The 16,264-nt window shown below is 42.4% G+C and overlaps 1 protein-coding gene across 1 annotated transcript; it reads left to right on the forward strand.

Annotated features, from left to right (window-relative positions):
• On the forward strand, positions 1–15,990 carry nsun4 (NOP2/Sun RNA methyltransferase 4). The gene is made up of 6 exons (XM_072574476.1): positions 1–139; positions 531–973; positions 9,736–9,890; positions 11,064–11,224; positions 14,646–14,770; positions 15,684–15,990. Exons 1-6 carry the CDS (start codon positions 38–40, stop codon positions 15,958–15,960), a joined length of 1,263 nt encoding a protein of 420 aa, XP_072430577.1. The 5' UTR covers positions 1–37; the 3' UTR covers positions 15,961–15,990.
• Positions 15,991–16,264: the final 274 nt, after the last annotated feature.

Raw genomic sequence — 16,264 nt, forward strand, 5'->3', positions numbered from 1 at the left:
GTCCGAGTTTCTGGTCGGACCGGAGTGAAGCGACAAGATGGCGGCGCTGAGCCGATCGAGTTGCCGACTGGAATTTTTAATCGGGAAACTGAGGGAATGGCAGAGACTGGAGCGGCGGAATATTTACAAGAAGAAATGGGTGAGTGGTATTAGAAATGTTTGCGCGGGGTATGACTGTGGGGGTTGGGCTGGAAACCACCTCCAGTGGGCGGCACGGTGGTTCGCACTGCTGCCTCACAGCGCCAGAGACCCGGGTTCAATTCCCGACTCAGGCGACTGTGTGGAGTTTGCACATTCTCCCCGTGTCTGCGTGGGTTTCCTCCAGGTGCTCCGGTTTCCTCCCACAGTCCAAAGATGTGCAGGTCAGGTGAATTGGCCATGCTAAATTGCCCGTAGTGTTAGGTAAGGGGTAGATGTAGGGGTATGGGTGGGTTGTGCTTTGGCGAGGCGGTGTGGACTTGTTGGGCCGAAGGGCCTGTTTCCACACTGTAAGTAATCTAATCTAATGATTCTCTGTGGTTGGTCCCCAGGCTTCCTCCCTGCCCAGGGTCCCCAGCACACAGCTGGCTTTGAAGAGCATGGACATGAACTACAGCCTGCAATTTGGTGACCTGTGGCCCTCCATCCGCCTCGCTCTACTCTGCGAGCAGAAATATGCTGCACTTCTTAACGGCTTCGGGGACATGGAGAAAGTGATCCAGGAGTTTGAGGAGCGGGCGCAGGCCAGAGACTTCGTGTACGAGGCTCGGAGTCAGTGGCCGGAGTGGACACCACACACAGACTCTCAACCGAGGGCAGACCAGGATTCGCCAGCTCCTGGGCCTTCTGATCCAGAGCCCTCAGAGTTCAGCGATGACTGCACGGCTGAACAATCACCATCCACCCCGGATATGAAGCAGCCCATACCCATCAGCCCAAACCTCAAGTGTTTCACGTTTCCGAGGGGAGACACCACACGCTTTAAGCCTGCAAGGTACTTTGTGGTGTGAGCCTCATACTGCTTCGAAGTTTGATCAGTTGATAGTCTCATTTTTCGATCAGGTGGAGTATAGATTTCAATTTTATTATGCGACCTTCGCAAGTTTAAGGTTGTTAACTCCCAATACAGTTGGAAATAGGGAAAAATATCAAGCCATCTTTTGGCCATCTTATAATAGTCGATTACAATGTGAAATTGATAGGTTGTGACTCAAGAATTCAAGAATCCTATTCCACTTTTCAGATGCCATTTGTGTCTCTGTGAAACAACATTTTTAGTTGGTTTTCCTTTCATTTATATCCTGTTAGCAAGGAGAAAACCTACCAGCTAGTCTATCACTCTAATTCTAAAATGTTTTCACACAAACCACCTTTTTTGACCTCTGGGAAAGTCAAGATCCATAATTTTTTATCATTGATTGGATGTATCTAGTAGAGAAGGTGTCTGGATGGGTATATGAACAGGAAGCGTTTGAAGGGATATGGATCTGGTGCTGGCAGGTGGAACTAGGTTTGTTTGTGGGATATTTGGTCGGCATGGTCGAGTGGACTGAAGGGTCTGTTTCAATGCTGTAAATCTTTATGACGCATAGGTGCAAAACTTGACCTACTTTTGGGAAATAAGGCAGGGCAGGTGACTGAGGTGTCAGTGGGGGAGCTCTTTGGGGCCAGTGACCATAATTCTATTAGTTGTAAAATAGTGATGGAAAAGGAACGACTGGACCTAAAAGTTGAAGTTCTAAGTTGGAGGAAGGCTAATTTTGAGGAAGGTCATCGCGTCATAGAGATGTACAGCATGGAAACAGATCCTTCGGTCCAACCCGTCCATGCCAACCAGATATCCCAACCTAATCTAGACCCATATCCCTCCAACCCCACCCCCCCATTCATATACCGAACCAAATGCCTCTTCAATGTTGCAATTGTACCAGCCTCCACCACTTCCTCTGGCAGCTCATTCCATATACATACCACCCTCTGCGTGAAAACGTTGCCCCTTAGGTCTCTTTTATACCTTTCTCCTCTCACCACCTTCCCACATGGTTAAAGATGCCCTCCAACGAATCTCATCCACACCCGCACCTCCTCCCTCAGACCCCACCCCTCCAACCGTAACAAGGACAGAACCCCCCTGGTGCTCACCTTCCACCCTACCAACCTTGCATAAACCAAATCATCCGCCGACATTTCCGCCACCTCCAAACAGACCCCACCACCAGGGATATAGTTCCCGCACCACCCCTTTCCGCCTTCCGCAAAGACCGTTCCCTCTGTGACTACCTGGTCAGGTCCACACCCCCCTACAATCCACCGTCCCATCCTGGCAACTACCCCTGCCACCGCAGGAATTGCAAAACCTGCGCCCACACCTCCTCCCTCACCTCCATCCAAGGCCCTAAAGGGGTCTTCCACATCCATCAAAGTTTTACCTGCACATCCACCAATATTATTTATTGTATCCATTGCTCCCGATGCGGTCTCCTCTACATTGGGGAGACTGGATGCCTCCTAGCAGAGCGCTTTAGGGAACATCTCCAGGACACCCGCACCAATCAACCACACCGCCCTATGGCCCAACATTTCAACTCCCCCTCCCACTCTGTCGAGGTCATGGAGGTCCTGGGTCTCCTTCACCGCCACTCCCTCACCACCAGGCACCTGGAGGAAGAACACCTCATCTTCCGCCTCGGAACACTTCAACCCCAGGGCATCATTGTGGACTTCAACAGTTTTCTCATTTCCCCTTCCCCCACCTCACCCTGATTCCAAACTTCCAGCTCAGCACTGTCCCCTTGACTTGTCCTGCCTATCTTCTTTTCCTCCTATCCACTCCACCCTCCCCGCCCCCCCCCGACCTATTGCCTTCATCCCCTCCCCCACACACCTATTGTACTCTATGCTACTTTCTCCCCACCCCCACCCTCCACTCACTTATCTCTCCACCCTTCAGGCTCTCTGCCTGTATTGCTGTTGAAGGGCTTTTGCCCAAAACATCGATTTTACTGCTCCTCAGATGCTGCCTGAACTGCAGTGCTGTTCCAGCACCACTAATCCAGAACGTGGTTTCCAGCATCTGCAGTCATTGTTTTTATCTATGCCCTCTAAACCCAAAGTATTAGGCACGATCTTCTCAAAGCAGATTGGGGCAGGTGATCGCAGGTAAAGGGGTGACGGGAAAATGGGAAGCCTTCAAAAATGAGATAATAAGAATCCAGAGACAGTATATTTCTGTTAGGTTGTAAGGAAAGGATGGTAGGTGTAGGCAATGCTGGATGACTAGAGAAGTTGAGGTTTTGGTTAAGAAAAAGAAGGAAGCATGTGACAAGTATAGATAGGGGAGTTCAAAATTTGTGCGAAGATTTGTAACTCGGGTGCTCGTTTTTGTGGTTAACCACAACAACATAGATAGGGGAGATCGAGTGAATCCTCAGAAGAGTATAAAGGCAGCAGGAGAATACTTGAGAGGATCAGGAGTGCAAAAAGGGAATGTGTGATAGCTTTGGCAAACATAGCTAAGGAGAATTTAGAATTTTTATAAATACATTAAGGATAAAAGGGTAACTAGGGAGAGAATAAGCCCCCTCAAAGATCAGCAAGACCGCCTATATGAAGCCACAGGAGATAGGGGGGATACTAAACAAATATTTTGCATCAGTGTTCACTGTGGAGAACGGCATGGAAGATATAGAATGTAGGCAAATAGATTGTGACATCTTGAAAAATATCCATATTACAAAGAAGGAGGTGCTGGATGGTGAAACGCATAATGGTGGATAACTCCCCAGGACCTGATCGGGTGTACCCTAGAACTCTGTGGGAAGCTAGGGAAGTGATTGCTGGACCCTTGATGAGATATTTGTATCATTGATAGTCACAGGTGAGGTGTCGGAAGACTGGAGGTTGGCTAATGGGGTGTCACTATTTAAGAAAGGTGGTAAGGGCAAGCCAAGGAACTATAGACCGGTGAGCCTGACATCAGTGGTGGGCAAGTTGTTGGAGGGAATCCTGAGGGACAGAATTTACATGTATATGGAAAGGCAAGGACTGATTAGGGATAGACAACACGTGCATGGGAGGTCATATCTCACAAACTTGATTGAGTTTTTTGAGAAAGTAACAAAGAGGATTGATGAGGACAGAGCGGTAGATGTGATCTATATGGACTTCAGTAAGGCGTTCGACAAGGTTCCCCATCGGAGATTGGTTAGCAAGGTTAGATCTCACAGAATACAGGGAAAACTGGCCATTTGGATACAGAGCTGGCTCAAAGGTAGAAGACTGAAGGCTGTTGATGGAGGGTTGTTTTTCAGACTGGAGGCCTTTGACCAATGTTGTGCCACAGGATTGGTGCTGGGTCCACTATGTTTTGTCATTTACATAAATGATTTGGATGTGAACATAGGAAGTGTAGTTAGTAAGTTTGCAGATGACACCAAAATTGGCAGTGTAGTGCACAGCGATGAAGGTTACCTCAGATTACAATGGGATCTTGATCAGATGGGCCAGATAGAGTTTAATTTAAATAAATGCAAGGTGCTACAGTTTGGAAAAGCAAATCTTAACAGAACCTATAAACTTAATGGTAAGGTCTTAGAGAGTATTGCTGAATCAATAGGCATCGGAGTGCAGGTTCATAGCTCCTTGAAAGTAGAGTTGCAGCTGGATAGGATAGTGAAGAAGGCATTTGATATGCATTCCTTTATTGGTCAAAACATTGAGTATAGGAGTTAGGGGGTCATGTTGCGCCTGTACAGGACGTTGGGTTAGACCACTTTTGGAATATTGCATTTAATTCTGGTCTCCTTCCTTTCGGAAAGATGTTGTGAACCTTGAAAGGGTTCAGAAAAGCTTTACAAGGATGTTGTCAGGGTTGAAGGATTTGAGCTATGGGGAGAGGCTGAACAGGCTGGGGCTATTTTTCCTCGAGCATTGGAGGCTGAGGGGTGACCTCATAGAGGTTTACAAAATCATGAGGGGCATGGATAAGATTAACAGACAAGGTCTTTTCCCTGGGATGGGGAGTCCAGATCTAGAAGGCATAGGTTTAGGGTGAGAGGGGAAAGATATAAAAGGGACCTAAGGTACAAATCTTCTACGCAGTGAGTGGTGCGTGTATGAATGAGCTGCCAGAGGAAGTGGTCAAGGCTGGTACAATTACAGCATTTAAAAGGCATCTGGATGGGTATATGAATAGGAGGAGTTTAGAAGGATATCGGCCAAGTGCTGGCAAATGGGACTAGATTAGGTTAGGATATCTGGTCAGATATCATGAACGAGTTGGACCGAAAGGTCTGTTTCCATGCTGTATATTTCTATGACTCTATGATTTCTATGCATTGTCAGCCAAACAATTTTCTCTATTTCATTCATCTTCTGCAATTGTAGAATGATCCACCTTTACATAGACTTTACTAAAAGTATTCCTCGCCACAAATATTCCATAACAAGTCAGCTCATCCAGATGCTTTGTGAACCTTTGCTGGAATAACATTTATCTGTTGTGCCATTTTTACTGGTTACTTTGCTGAGTTTGGATATCTTATATGTGCCTGTCTGTTGCAGGCAGAAGTAACTGAATTCTTAATCTTCACATGAACATCACACCTGTTACCCTGTAGGCTTAACTAATTAGTTAAAACTAATCTGCTATATTTATAATTGTCTTTCTAAGTGTCACACCTAAGTTCAGGTGGAAGACTCCCTTTAGAACATAGAACAGGACAGCATAGCACAGGAACAGGCTCTTCAGCCCACCCGATCTGCACCGAAAATGATGCCATTCTAAACTGATCACATCTGCCTGCATGTGATCCTTATCCCTCTATTTCCTGCCTGTTCATGTGTTTGTCTAAATGTCTCTTAAACATTGCTATTGTGTCTGCTTCTACCAGCTTGCATGGCAGTGCATTCCAGACACCTACCACCCTCACACATCTCTTTAAACCTTCCCCCATCACCTTAAACCTATGACCCCTCGTATTTAACATTTCACACTGGGACAAAGACTCCAATTATCCACCCTATCCATGCCTGTCATAATATTATATACTTCCATCCAGTTGCCCTTGCCTTCTTACATTTTAACAAAACAATCCAAGTTTGTCCAACCTCTCCTTTTCACTAATACACTCCCAGCAGGCAACATCCTGGTAAACTTCTTTTGCATCTTTCCCAAAGCCTCCACATCCTTCCTATAGTATGTCACCCAAAGCCACACACGTTAGTCCAAATATAGCCTAAGTAAAGTCTTATACAGCTGCAACATAATTTGCCAACCTTTATGCTCAGTGTCCTAACCAATAACTCTCACTAACCCTAACCCCAATCCTGGTGAGTCCTGTCCAAAACATCGACTCTCCTGCTCCTCTAATGCTGCTTGACCTGCTGTGCTTTTTCCAGTATCACATTTTATCACTCAGCATTGCAGTCCTCGCTATCTCCAAGCCTTTACCAATAAAGGCAAGCATACCATTCTTTACCACCTTATTTACTTCAGGGAGCTATGGACTTGCACTCCAAGATCCCTCTATATAGACCATTACAGTACAGTACAGGCCCTTTGACCCTCGATGTTGTGTCAACCTGTGAAACCAATCTGCAGGCCATCTAACCTACACTATTCCATTTTTGTCCATATGTTTATCCAATGATCATTTAAATGCCCTTAAAATTGGCGAGTCTACTACTGTTGCAGGCAGTGTGTTCCATGCCCCTAGTACTGGCTGAGTAAAGAGACTACCTCTGGTATCTGTCCTACATGTATCATCCTTCTGTTTAAAGTTACGTCCCATCGTGCTATCAACTTATTCCTTTCTAGATAATTATAACTCCTACCTCTTATAACCTTTTCCAACACTTTACCCACAATTGAAGTCAGGCTCACTGGTCTATAATTGCCAGGTTTGTCTCTCCTCCCCTTCTTGAGCAAGGGAATAACATTTGCTATCCTCCAGTCTTTCGGCACTATTCCTGTAGACAATGACGACATAAAGATCAAAGCCAAAGGCTCGGCAATCTCCTCCCTGACTTCCCAGAGAATCCTAAAATAAATCCCACATGGCCCAGGGGGCTTACCTATTTTCAGACTTTCCAGAGTTGCTAACACCTCCTCCTTGTGAACCTCAATCCCATCCAGTCTAGTAGCCTGCACCTCAGTATTCTCCTTGACAACATTATCTTTTTCCCGTGTGAATGCTGATGAAAAATATTCATTTAGCGCTTCCCCTATCTCCTCTGACTTCATGCACAACTTCCCACTACTGTCCTTGATTGGCCCTAATCTAACTCTAGTCATTTGTTTATTCCAGCTATACCTATAGAAAACTTTAGGGTTTTCCTTGATTCTATCCACCAACAACTTATCATGTCCCTTCCTAGCTCTTCTTAACTCTCTCTTTAGGACTTTCCTGACTAATTTGTATCAAGGGCTCCGAGGGGGTTTTGCCATTTACTGTATACTTTCCTCTTGTGTTTGACCTTCCAAGATGCATCACTTCACACTTATCAGATTAAACTCTATTTGCCATTTCTCTGCCCAACTTTCCAATTGATCTCAATTCTGTTGTATCCTTTGATGACCGTCTTCGCTGTCCACAACTTCAAATTGCATGTCATCTGAAAGCTTACTAATTAGACCTACATTTTCATCCAAATTATTTATATATACTACAAACAATAGAGGTTCCAACCCCTTTCCTTGCAGAACACCACTGGTCACAAACCTCGAGTCAGAAAAATACCCGTCTACAACTACCCCCTGTCTTCTGTGATTGAGCCAACTTTGTATCTAACTCATCAACTGACTGTGGATCCCATGTATCTTAATTTTATGGACCAGCAAACATGAGGGACCTTGTCAAATGGTTTAGTAAAGTCCATGTCGGCAACATCCACTGTTGTCCCCTTTTGTTAGTTGAAACTGTCATTTTAACAAATTACTCAAAATTAACTTCTTCATCTTAGACTTGTGTTTAAATTGCTTTAACATTTTTTAAAGAATGTAATATGAACATTTTTAGATTAGATTAGAACAGTGTGGAAACAGACCCTTTGGCCCAACAAGTCCACACTGACCCTCCTAAGAGTAACCCACCCAGACCTATTTCCCTCTGACTAATATACCTAACACTTTGGGCAATTTAACATGGCCAATTCACCTGACCTGCACATCTTTGGACTGTGGGAGGAAACCGGAGCAATCCCTCGCAGACATGGGGAGAATGTGAAAACTCCACACAGACAGTCACCCAATTGAACCTGGGATCCTGGTGCTGTGAGGCAGCATTGCTACCCACTGAGCCACTGTGCTGCCTCTAACAACATATTAGGAGGAGGAAGAGGCCATTCAACCCCTTCAGTCTGCTCCAGCAATCAGAAAGATCACAACTGATCTGATTGTGGTTCCAACTTTACTTTTCTGCCTACTCTTGATATCGATTGATGCCTTTGTTAGTTAAGGACATATTGACCTCTGCCTTAAAAATAATTAATGATCCTGCCTACATCACGCTCTGTCAGAAAAGTCTCCCCTATATAAAATAGTTAACCCCATTCTTTTAAACTGTTTCTTCATTCCAGTCACTGCCATAAGGGAACAATGTTCTGTCAGCCTTCACACTTCCCTCAGGGTCTTAAATGTTGCAATAAGATCAGTTCTCATTCTTCCAAACTCAAACAGGTATCGACTCAATCTGTATTGGTAAATCTAGAGCAGAATGGCGGTGTGTACTGGGATACCTAGAATAAATAGGTAAATGAACACAATTTATTATGGAGGGAAAACAATTCTTTCTCAAATTAACTATTTGCTCCAAAAGCAAGGCATAGATATTTTTGGAAGATTTGAAAATCTCTTCCTCTCAAAGGGTATCAAGATTACAAAGGGGTCTTGGTCAATTGGGCCAATGGACTGAGGAGTGGTAGATGGAGTTTAATTTATATAAATATGAGGTATTGCAATTTGGACTTGTACAGTTAATAGTAGGGTCCTGAGTAGTGTTGTCTAACAGAGAGATCTAGGAACCATCTAGTACATGGTTCTTTGAAGCAGCTAGACAGGGTGGTTAGGAAGGCATTTAGTATGCTTGCCTTTATTGTTCAGACCATGGAGTGATGGAGTTGGGATGTCATGTTGAGATTGTGAGGACTTTGGTGAGGCCACTTTTGGAGTACTGTGTACAGTTCTGGTTGCCATGCTATAGTAAGGATGTTATTAAATTGGAGAGAATTCAGAAAAGATTTCCAAGGATTTTGCCGTGACTTGAGGCTTTGAGTTATAAGGGTAGGTGGGATAGGCTGGGACTTTTTTCACTGGAGTAAAAGGGTGACCTTAAAGAGGTTTATAAGATCATGGAGGTGTCGGTAAGTTAAATAGGAAAGGTCTTTTCTCTATGGTGGGGAGATCAAAGCTAGGGGCATTTTTTTAAGGTGAGAGGAGAAAGATTTCAAAGGGATTTGAGGGGCAATGTTTTTACACCGAGGGTGGTTTGCATTTTGAATGAACTGCCAGAGAAAAATGCAGGTCCATTTCCACATTTAAAAGACATGTGGACAGAAACTAGAAAGGGTTCAGAGGATTATAGGCCAAATGCAAGCAAGTGGAACTAGTTTACTTTGGGGGAACTTGGTCAGCATGGATGAGTTGGACCAAAGGATCTGTTTCCATGTTGTATGATTCTATGGCTCTAGATGTTGGAGACCATAGAACCTTTACTATTGTCATAATATACTCTGATATGTTATTTTGCCTAACTTCAGACCAGATGGTTTAAGATTGTTGGAATATTACCTGATGGATGCTGCATCGCTCCTCCCAGTACTTACTCTGGATGTTCGGCCAGGTCACACAGTCCTTGACCTCTGTGCAGCGCCTGGTGGAAAGTCTCTTGCACTATTGCAGACAGAATGCTGTCGTGAGTAAACAGTTTCTGTTTTACTTCTCTGGGAGTGGAAAAATTTCAACTATGTAAATGCTGAAGACAGAATAACTATAGAGTATCATTAATGGAGTGAATTCATGGAAAGGGAAAGGTCCGCATTAATTTTTGCTACAAACTAGTTATCATCCAGCTTCTTCAGTGGCATTTGAGCGATGATCCATCATGTAATATGATGTGCTTCATAATTTGGTGATGGAAACTCACTTCTGGATATGAAGTAGTTAAATCTGTTTTCACCAAACATGGCTCTAAATTAATGGGTGCAATTTGTAAATTTCTCTTCAGTAAAATAGACAAAATAAATCTTCTTTGTAAAATGAAAAGATGTATTGAATTGGAATGGAAGATATTTATGGAATTGTCTGTATGAGTCATTACTTTCATTGGTGTCTAGCGTTGACCACATTAGGAGATTAAGTACAGAAGGAAGATGTGATCTGACTATATTTGGAACATTGTCTAATGCACCTGAGATTGATGGGATTAAAAACCTCCTCTCTGTTAGAATGATCTACCATGGTATAGATTTGGATCATTTCATACTGATTTTAGTGAATGTAAATCTCTGCACAAAACTGCCTATGATTTGAAATTCCACTGAAACCAGCTATTAATATTGGGTTTGTAAGATATTAAAATTTCAGTTGTGTTCACACCTTTAATTACCTGGGAACATTTCGTACTGATGCTGCAGACCAGGCAAGTGTTGCATTTGACGTCACAACCTTGCCTCATTTCAGTAGCACTTAAAACAACATACAGAGGAACCTTGACTATCCGGCATTCGATTATCTGAATATCGGATTATCCAGCAAGGTTGCAAGGCCCCGATGCTCGGCTAAACTATGTTACCCGGCATTCGATTAACTGAACAAAATACTGCCCACCTGTGTACTTCAGATAATCTAGGTTCCTCTGTAGTCTTGACTAAGCTTTAAAACGTATTCCCCTGAGATTTACTGAGGTAATGAGAGGAGTTATATAAATGCGAACGTTTTTAATAAAGAAAAACATTGCATTGGGAGACAAAGATGAGAAAATGCTGGTAACATTTTATATCACTTTTTATTACTACCAAATTGTGAATTATTCTGTAATGCTGAAGAATGAAAATAAATGTTGCGTTTATTCTTTCTGTTGGAACAGGACATCTCGCAATCAATGATATATCTATATCTCGATTAAACAGACTACGTAAAATTCTTCATAGTTATATCCCAAAGAATCTCCGTACAGAGGACAGGCTACGGATCACATCATTTGATGGCAGACACTGGAGAGAAATAGAGAGGAACACTTTTGACCGGGTGAGTACATTGTGTGATGAATGTTAGTGAGATTTAGGTGAGTAAAAATTGCTTTCAAAATAAAAATAGACTAATATTGAGTTATTTTGAAAGGTTTCTTAACTGAACTTCCAGCAGTCTTTTTAAAACAAACATTGGTTATCCCAAACACCAGCCCACTTGACTTCGCCCAGATCATCAAGAGGCTTAATCCCATTGTGCCTCAACCTGATTTGAGTGAGTCTTTCAAGATTCTGTAGCCATGCACTGTACAGAAACGAGACTTATCATTTTTAAACTGGAGCAGTGCAGACTGGAAAGACTTGCCTGCTTATTTAACCTAGTGTTTTTGAATCTGTAGTCTGTACTGTTTGTCCTGTTTGGGTCCAAACTCTGCTGGTTTAAAGGTGGTTCGGAGTCCATGTGGGATGAGTTGGTTACGGAGGCAGGCACTGAGGAAGCAAATGTGGCTGTGGTAGCGAGTTTGTTTCAGGACATGGTTGAAGAGCTTCAGGGCAGAGGAAATGACCTGGGAGTTGCAGTGGGAGAGGGACTCCCTGAGATTCTTGTAGAGAGAGGAGGAAAACTTCTTCAAGGCAGGCATCCTTGCAAGAGGATTCGCAGTAGGATTAAAATCAACAAGGCAAAAACAATGACTGCAGATGCTGGAAACCAGATTTTGGATTAGTAGTGGTGCTGGAAGAGCACAGCAGTTCAGGCAGCATCCAAGGAGCAGCAAAATTGACGTTTCAGGCAAAAGCCCTTCATCAGGAATAAAGCTTTATTCCTGATGAAGGGCTTTTGCCTGAAACGTCAATTTTGCTGCTCCTCGGATGCTGCCTGAACTGCTGTGCTCTTCCAGCACCACTACTAATCCAAAATCTAGTTTCCAGCATCTGCAGTCATTGTTTTTACCTGCTTATTTAATCTGTCACTGAGTGTATTCCACAGATGCTGCATGCCTGGCTACATCTATTGGCCTCCTGATTGAAAGACTGATAGGGAGTAACTTACAAAAGGTAAACGTGTTTCATTCTTAAGTGGAGAAAAAATGCACAAACGAGAAAAAAAGGTACCTTGGCATCTACTCCATGGAAGGGAATAGTTGGATTGAAATAATTGACTACTGTCAAAATGTCTGGGGTTCTTTAGATCTTCACAACAGTGTTTTCAAATTTAGGTTCCATATTCTAGTGGATCTATTGAAGTAATCCCAGAGATTTGCATGAGACCAGCTATTCCTTAGTTTTCTGAATTTTTATTACAAATTACCTTATGAATACAGTATTTCTGTTGGCATGTACCAGTAACAACACTGCTTAATGATAGTACTAACCAAGAGTGTCTTTCAGAGGTTAGGCTAGGATCTCTGGCACTGTGTCAGTCTTACAGGGAGCCCTCACATAGAAACACATACGTGATCCTGCTTTAAAGGAGCATGGAGAGAATTAAAGGAGCATGAAAAAGCTTAGGGGAGATTTCACTGAGGTGTATATAATCCTGAGGGAAGTAAATAATATAGATAAGAAGGATCCATTCCCTCAGCAAAGAAATCATTCATCTGTGGCCATGGATTTGAAGTGATTGGAAAAGGGGTCATAAGCGAAATATTTTACCTAGAGGGGATTTGGAACTCATGACTTGAAAGGGTGATGAAGGCACAAACTCTCTGCATTTTTAAAAATACTTGAACATGCTCTTGGAATTCTGTACAATGCAATGATTCCAAAAGTGGAGAGTGGGTTCAGGCTTGACAGCACCTTTTTGGCCAGTCCAGACAGAATGCTCCAAATGGCCATCTTCCATTTCCTTAATTTCAACGTTTCTGTAATCCAGGTTGACACCCCAGTAAAACTCAATGTGTTGGGCATTGACTAGTTGGAGCTGCTTCTTTCAGATGAAGTGGTAAGTCTTAACTGCCTTCTCAGGTGGGTGTAAAGTGTCCCATGGCATTAATTTGAAGAGCAGGCCAAATCTCCCTGGTGGTCTGACAACATTTTCCCTCAATGTAACAAAGAAACCTGTGAGTTATCTGGTTATTTTAGCATTGCTGTTTGTAGGGGGGTTGGTGACGATTCACCACAGCAGATTTGCCGCCGATGATTAGCTACTGTCGGTTCTCCACCAGCGTTTCTCCACTGGGGTTGTTTGACCTCAGCAGACTATTCGCCACCAGAAATAAATATATGTCCTGATTATTTTCCCTCCCGCCTGTTCTTTCATACTTCTCAGTCCCCTTTATTTATACAACTACATACTACATATTGATTCAAAGAAAAGGTAAAATAAATATCATTTTATTGATTTATATTTAAAAATGAGTTACAAACTTAAACCAGAAAAAGGAAATATATTTTAAAAATCTTTATAATGGCAGTAAAATCTCACATTAATATTAAACAATGAAATTTCAGTTCATTTGATAGTTATGTGCTATTCCTCTAAGATATTCCAAACAATCTCTTTCGCCGTATTCAAGAACAATTTTTTTTATTCTGTCGTCTGCGTCTCGATACTTTTTTAGCTTTATTTGTAGTGGGTTACCCACTATCAGCTGTGCCATATATAAATCACGCCCCTTTTGCACTTTCATTAACGTTTCAATACATTTCCATATGGTTGGGTGGTGAGCTCCGAGTTTAAAAGCAATTCTCCGATGAGCAGCTTCAGCGTGATTATTTGTGCGATCTTCATCGTTTATTGTTGTCTCATAGACCGACTACATATCATGGGGAAACAAAGGTGCCCTTCGGCTACTGCCACATCTGTTGTAGAGTTGTTACTGAAACAACGCAAACACTACCTTAACCAATATAGCAACAATTTTATATACCACCAGTATTCAAAATATACAACTTACTTGCAGTGGCGAATCATCTTCAGTGGCCAATGGGCGGTGGCTAAGCGTCCTCGGTGGTCAAAGGGCAGTGGCTAATCGTCGGCAGCGAATCTGCTGTAGCGAATGGTTCCATCCCGTTGTAGGGATATGTGTGTAAATTGGTTGTCACTATTCAGTACTTTGTGATGGCTTGAAGTCATGAAAGATGCTGGATAAATACAAGCCATTCTTTCTCTTGTATGTATGGTGCTGTATAGAACAATAGAACCAATTTTAACTTGTACTTCCCTGTGTAAAAAAAAATCCATAACTTGACCATGACTTAATATGATGGGATGAAAAGAAAACCACTTGAGGGGGAAAAGAGATCAGACAGGAAGTTTTCATTGGGCCGATCTCACTTAGCTCTGTTTTTGGTTACAGAAACCTGAGTGATAGTCTGAGTACCGGCCCCATCCATATTAAATTGAATAGCAAAGGATTTAATTAAAAGGCAAATATAAATTTTTATTTACATCCTAATCTAATTTGAGAAATGTTGAACACGAGCTATTCTTCTGAAAGGTTTTCTGCAATAAATTGTTAATGTTATTCTATTTACAGGTGTTAGTTGATGTACCCTGTACAACTGATAGACACTCGGTACTCGAGGAAGACAATAATATCTTTAGTCGACTACGGCTTAAAGAACGACAGAAGCTTCCTTTATTGCAGACCCAGTTATTGCTGTGAGTATTATTATTATTTTGCTCTGCAACCCCATTCCTTGGCCACCTCATACCTGTGTAATTTTATTTTCCTGTGTGTGCCGTTGTTTTACCTGTTGCACCTTTCCATGATTCTGGCCAGATGAAACATAGCTGTGGTGAGAAGGAATTCCCCCAGTCTGTAATGATCTCAAACAAGCTGGAGAAAGGATTTAAAAAAAAAGTCTCCTGGTGTTCCTGTACATGATTCAGTAACTCCCAGAAGAAAGAGAGTGTCTGTGTGATGATCAAGTGATGTTTGCTAATGGCATTGCTGTAACATTATTATTCTTCCTCTCAACAGTTCCCCTCCATGCCCACTCATAGTCTGGCCTAGTTTTCTTTATTCTCTCTTGACAAATTCACAGACTTCCTTCCCAACTCAGGATTTCTTCCATTCATAATTAACATGCCTGTTTTTGTGCTGATGACAATCCTGCCATATAATTAGTTCCTGTTTTCCACTTAGGGGCTTTACAGGTTATTTCTTTTCCTTTGTCCAGTTGTTTCCTTTCTTCCTCCAGTTTGCAGATCTGTTTCCTCATAAGATGGTCATCTGCAGTATCTTCCAATTCTGAGTAAGAACCTATCACTGAAAGTCTGTTCTCTCCACCTTACTGTCTATTCCTGTATTTTCAGTTTTCAGGTAAAATGCCTGATTCCATTTTCAAGTTATCCCTAATGGTCCAAGAGCGTTCCTCAAATTTAGCACTTTTGAGAATTATGTACCTATATGCACTTTCTGCTGATCTCTGCCACTGTCGTTTTACAAATATGCTCTGCCAATCTGCAACTCTGGCACATTGCTATTTGATTATTATTTAATGTGCATTTCCTATGAACTTCTCAAGTTTTATCAAATTATCTCCAGCTGATTTTTCTTTTTTTTTCCCAGTTCTGGCATTCTTGCCACAAAGCCTGGAGGATCAATCGTCTATTCAACGTGCAGCCTGTCCCAGTTACAAAATGAGTATGTGGTGGAGAGAGCAGTTGAGGTAGCAGAGACGGAACATAATGTGGAGTTGCATCTGGTGGACCTGTCAGCTGTCCGGACCCTTTACAGAAACACGTTTCATTTCTATCGCCATTGTAGAGTTGGGGAACTCGTACTCCCACATCTCACTGCAAACTATGGGCCAATGTATTTTTGTAAACTGGAGAGGATACACTAAAAATATGATTTAAAACATAATAGACCCATAGCTGGCTTTATTTTCCTTAATTTGTTAATATAAAAAATGAAAAACTTTCAGACTTGGTGCCAATTATCTCTCAGCTGAATGTGAGGGCAAAGGTGAGAAACAAAACACTTGAAGCCTGATTGTAGTAATTTCTAACTGTGAATGTTGTTTATGCCTTTTAGACTTGTAATTGATGAACAAAAGATCTACATAGGACATTACAATGCAGTATAGGCCCTCGATGTTGCGCCAACCTGTGAAACCAATCTGAAGCCCATCTCACCTACACTATTCC

The sequence above is a fragment of the Chiloscyllium punctatum genome, chromosome 7, assembly GCF_047496795.1.
Source record: "Chiloscyllium punctatum isolate Juve2018m chromosome 7, sChiPun1.3, whole genome shotgun sequence".
NCBI classification, from domain to species: domain Eukaryota; kingdom Metazoa; phylum Chordata; class Chondrichthyes; order Orectolobiformes; family Hemiscylliidae; genus Chiloscyllium; species Chiloscyllium punctatum.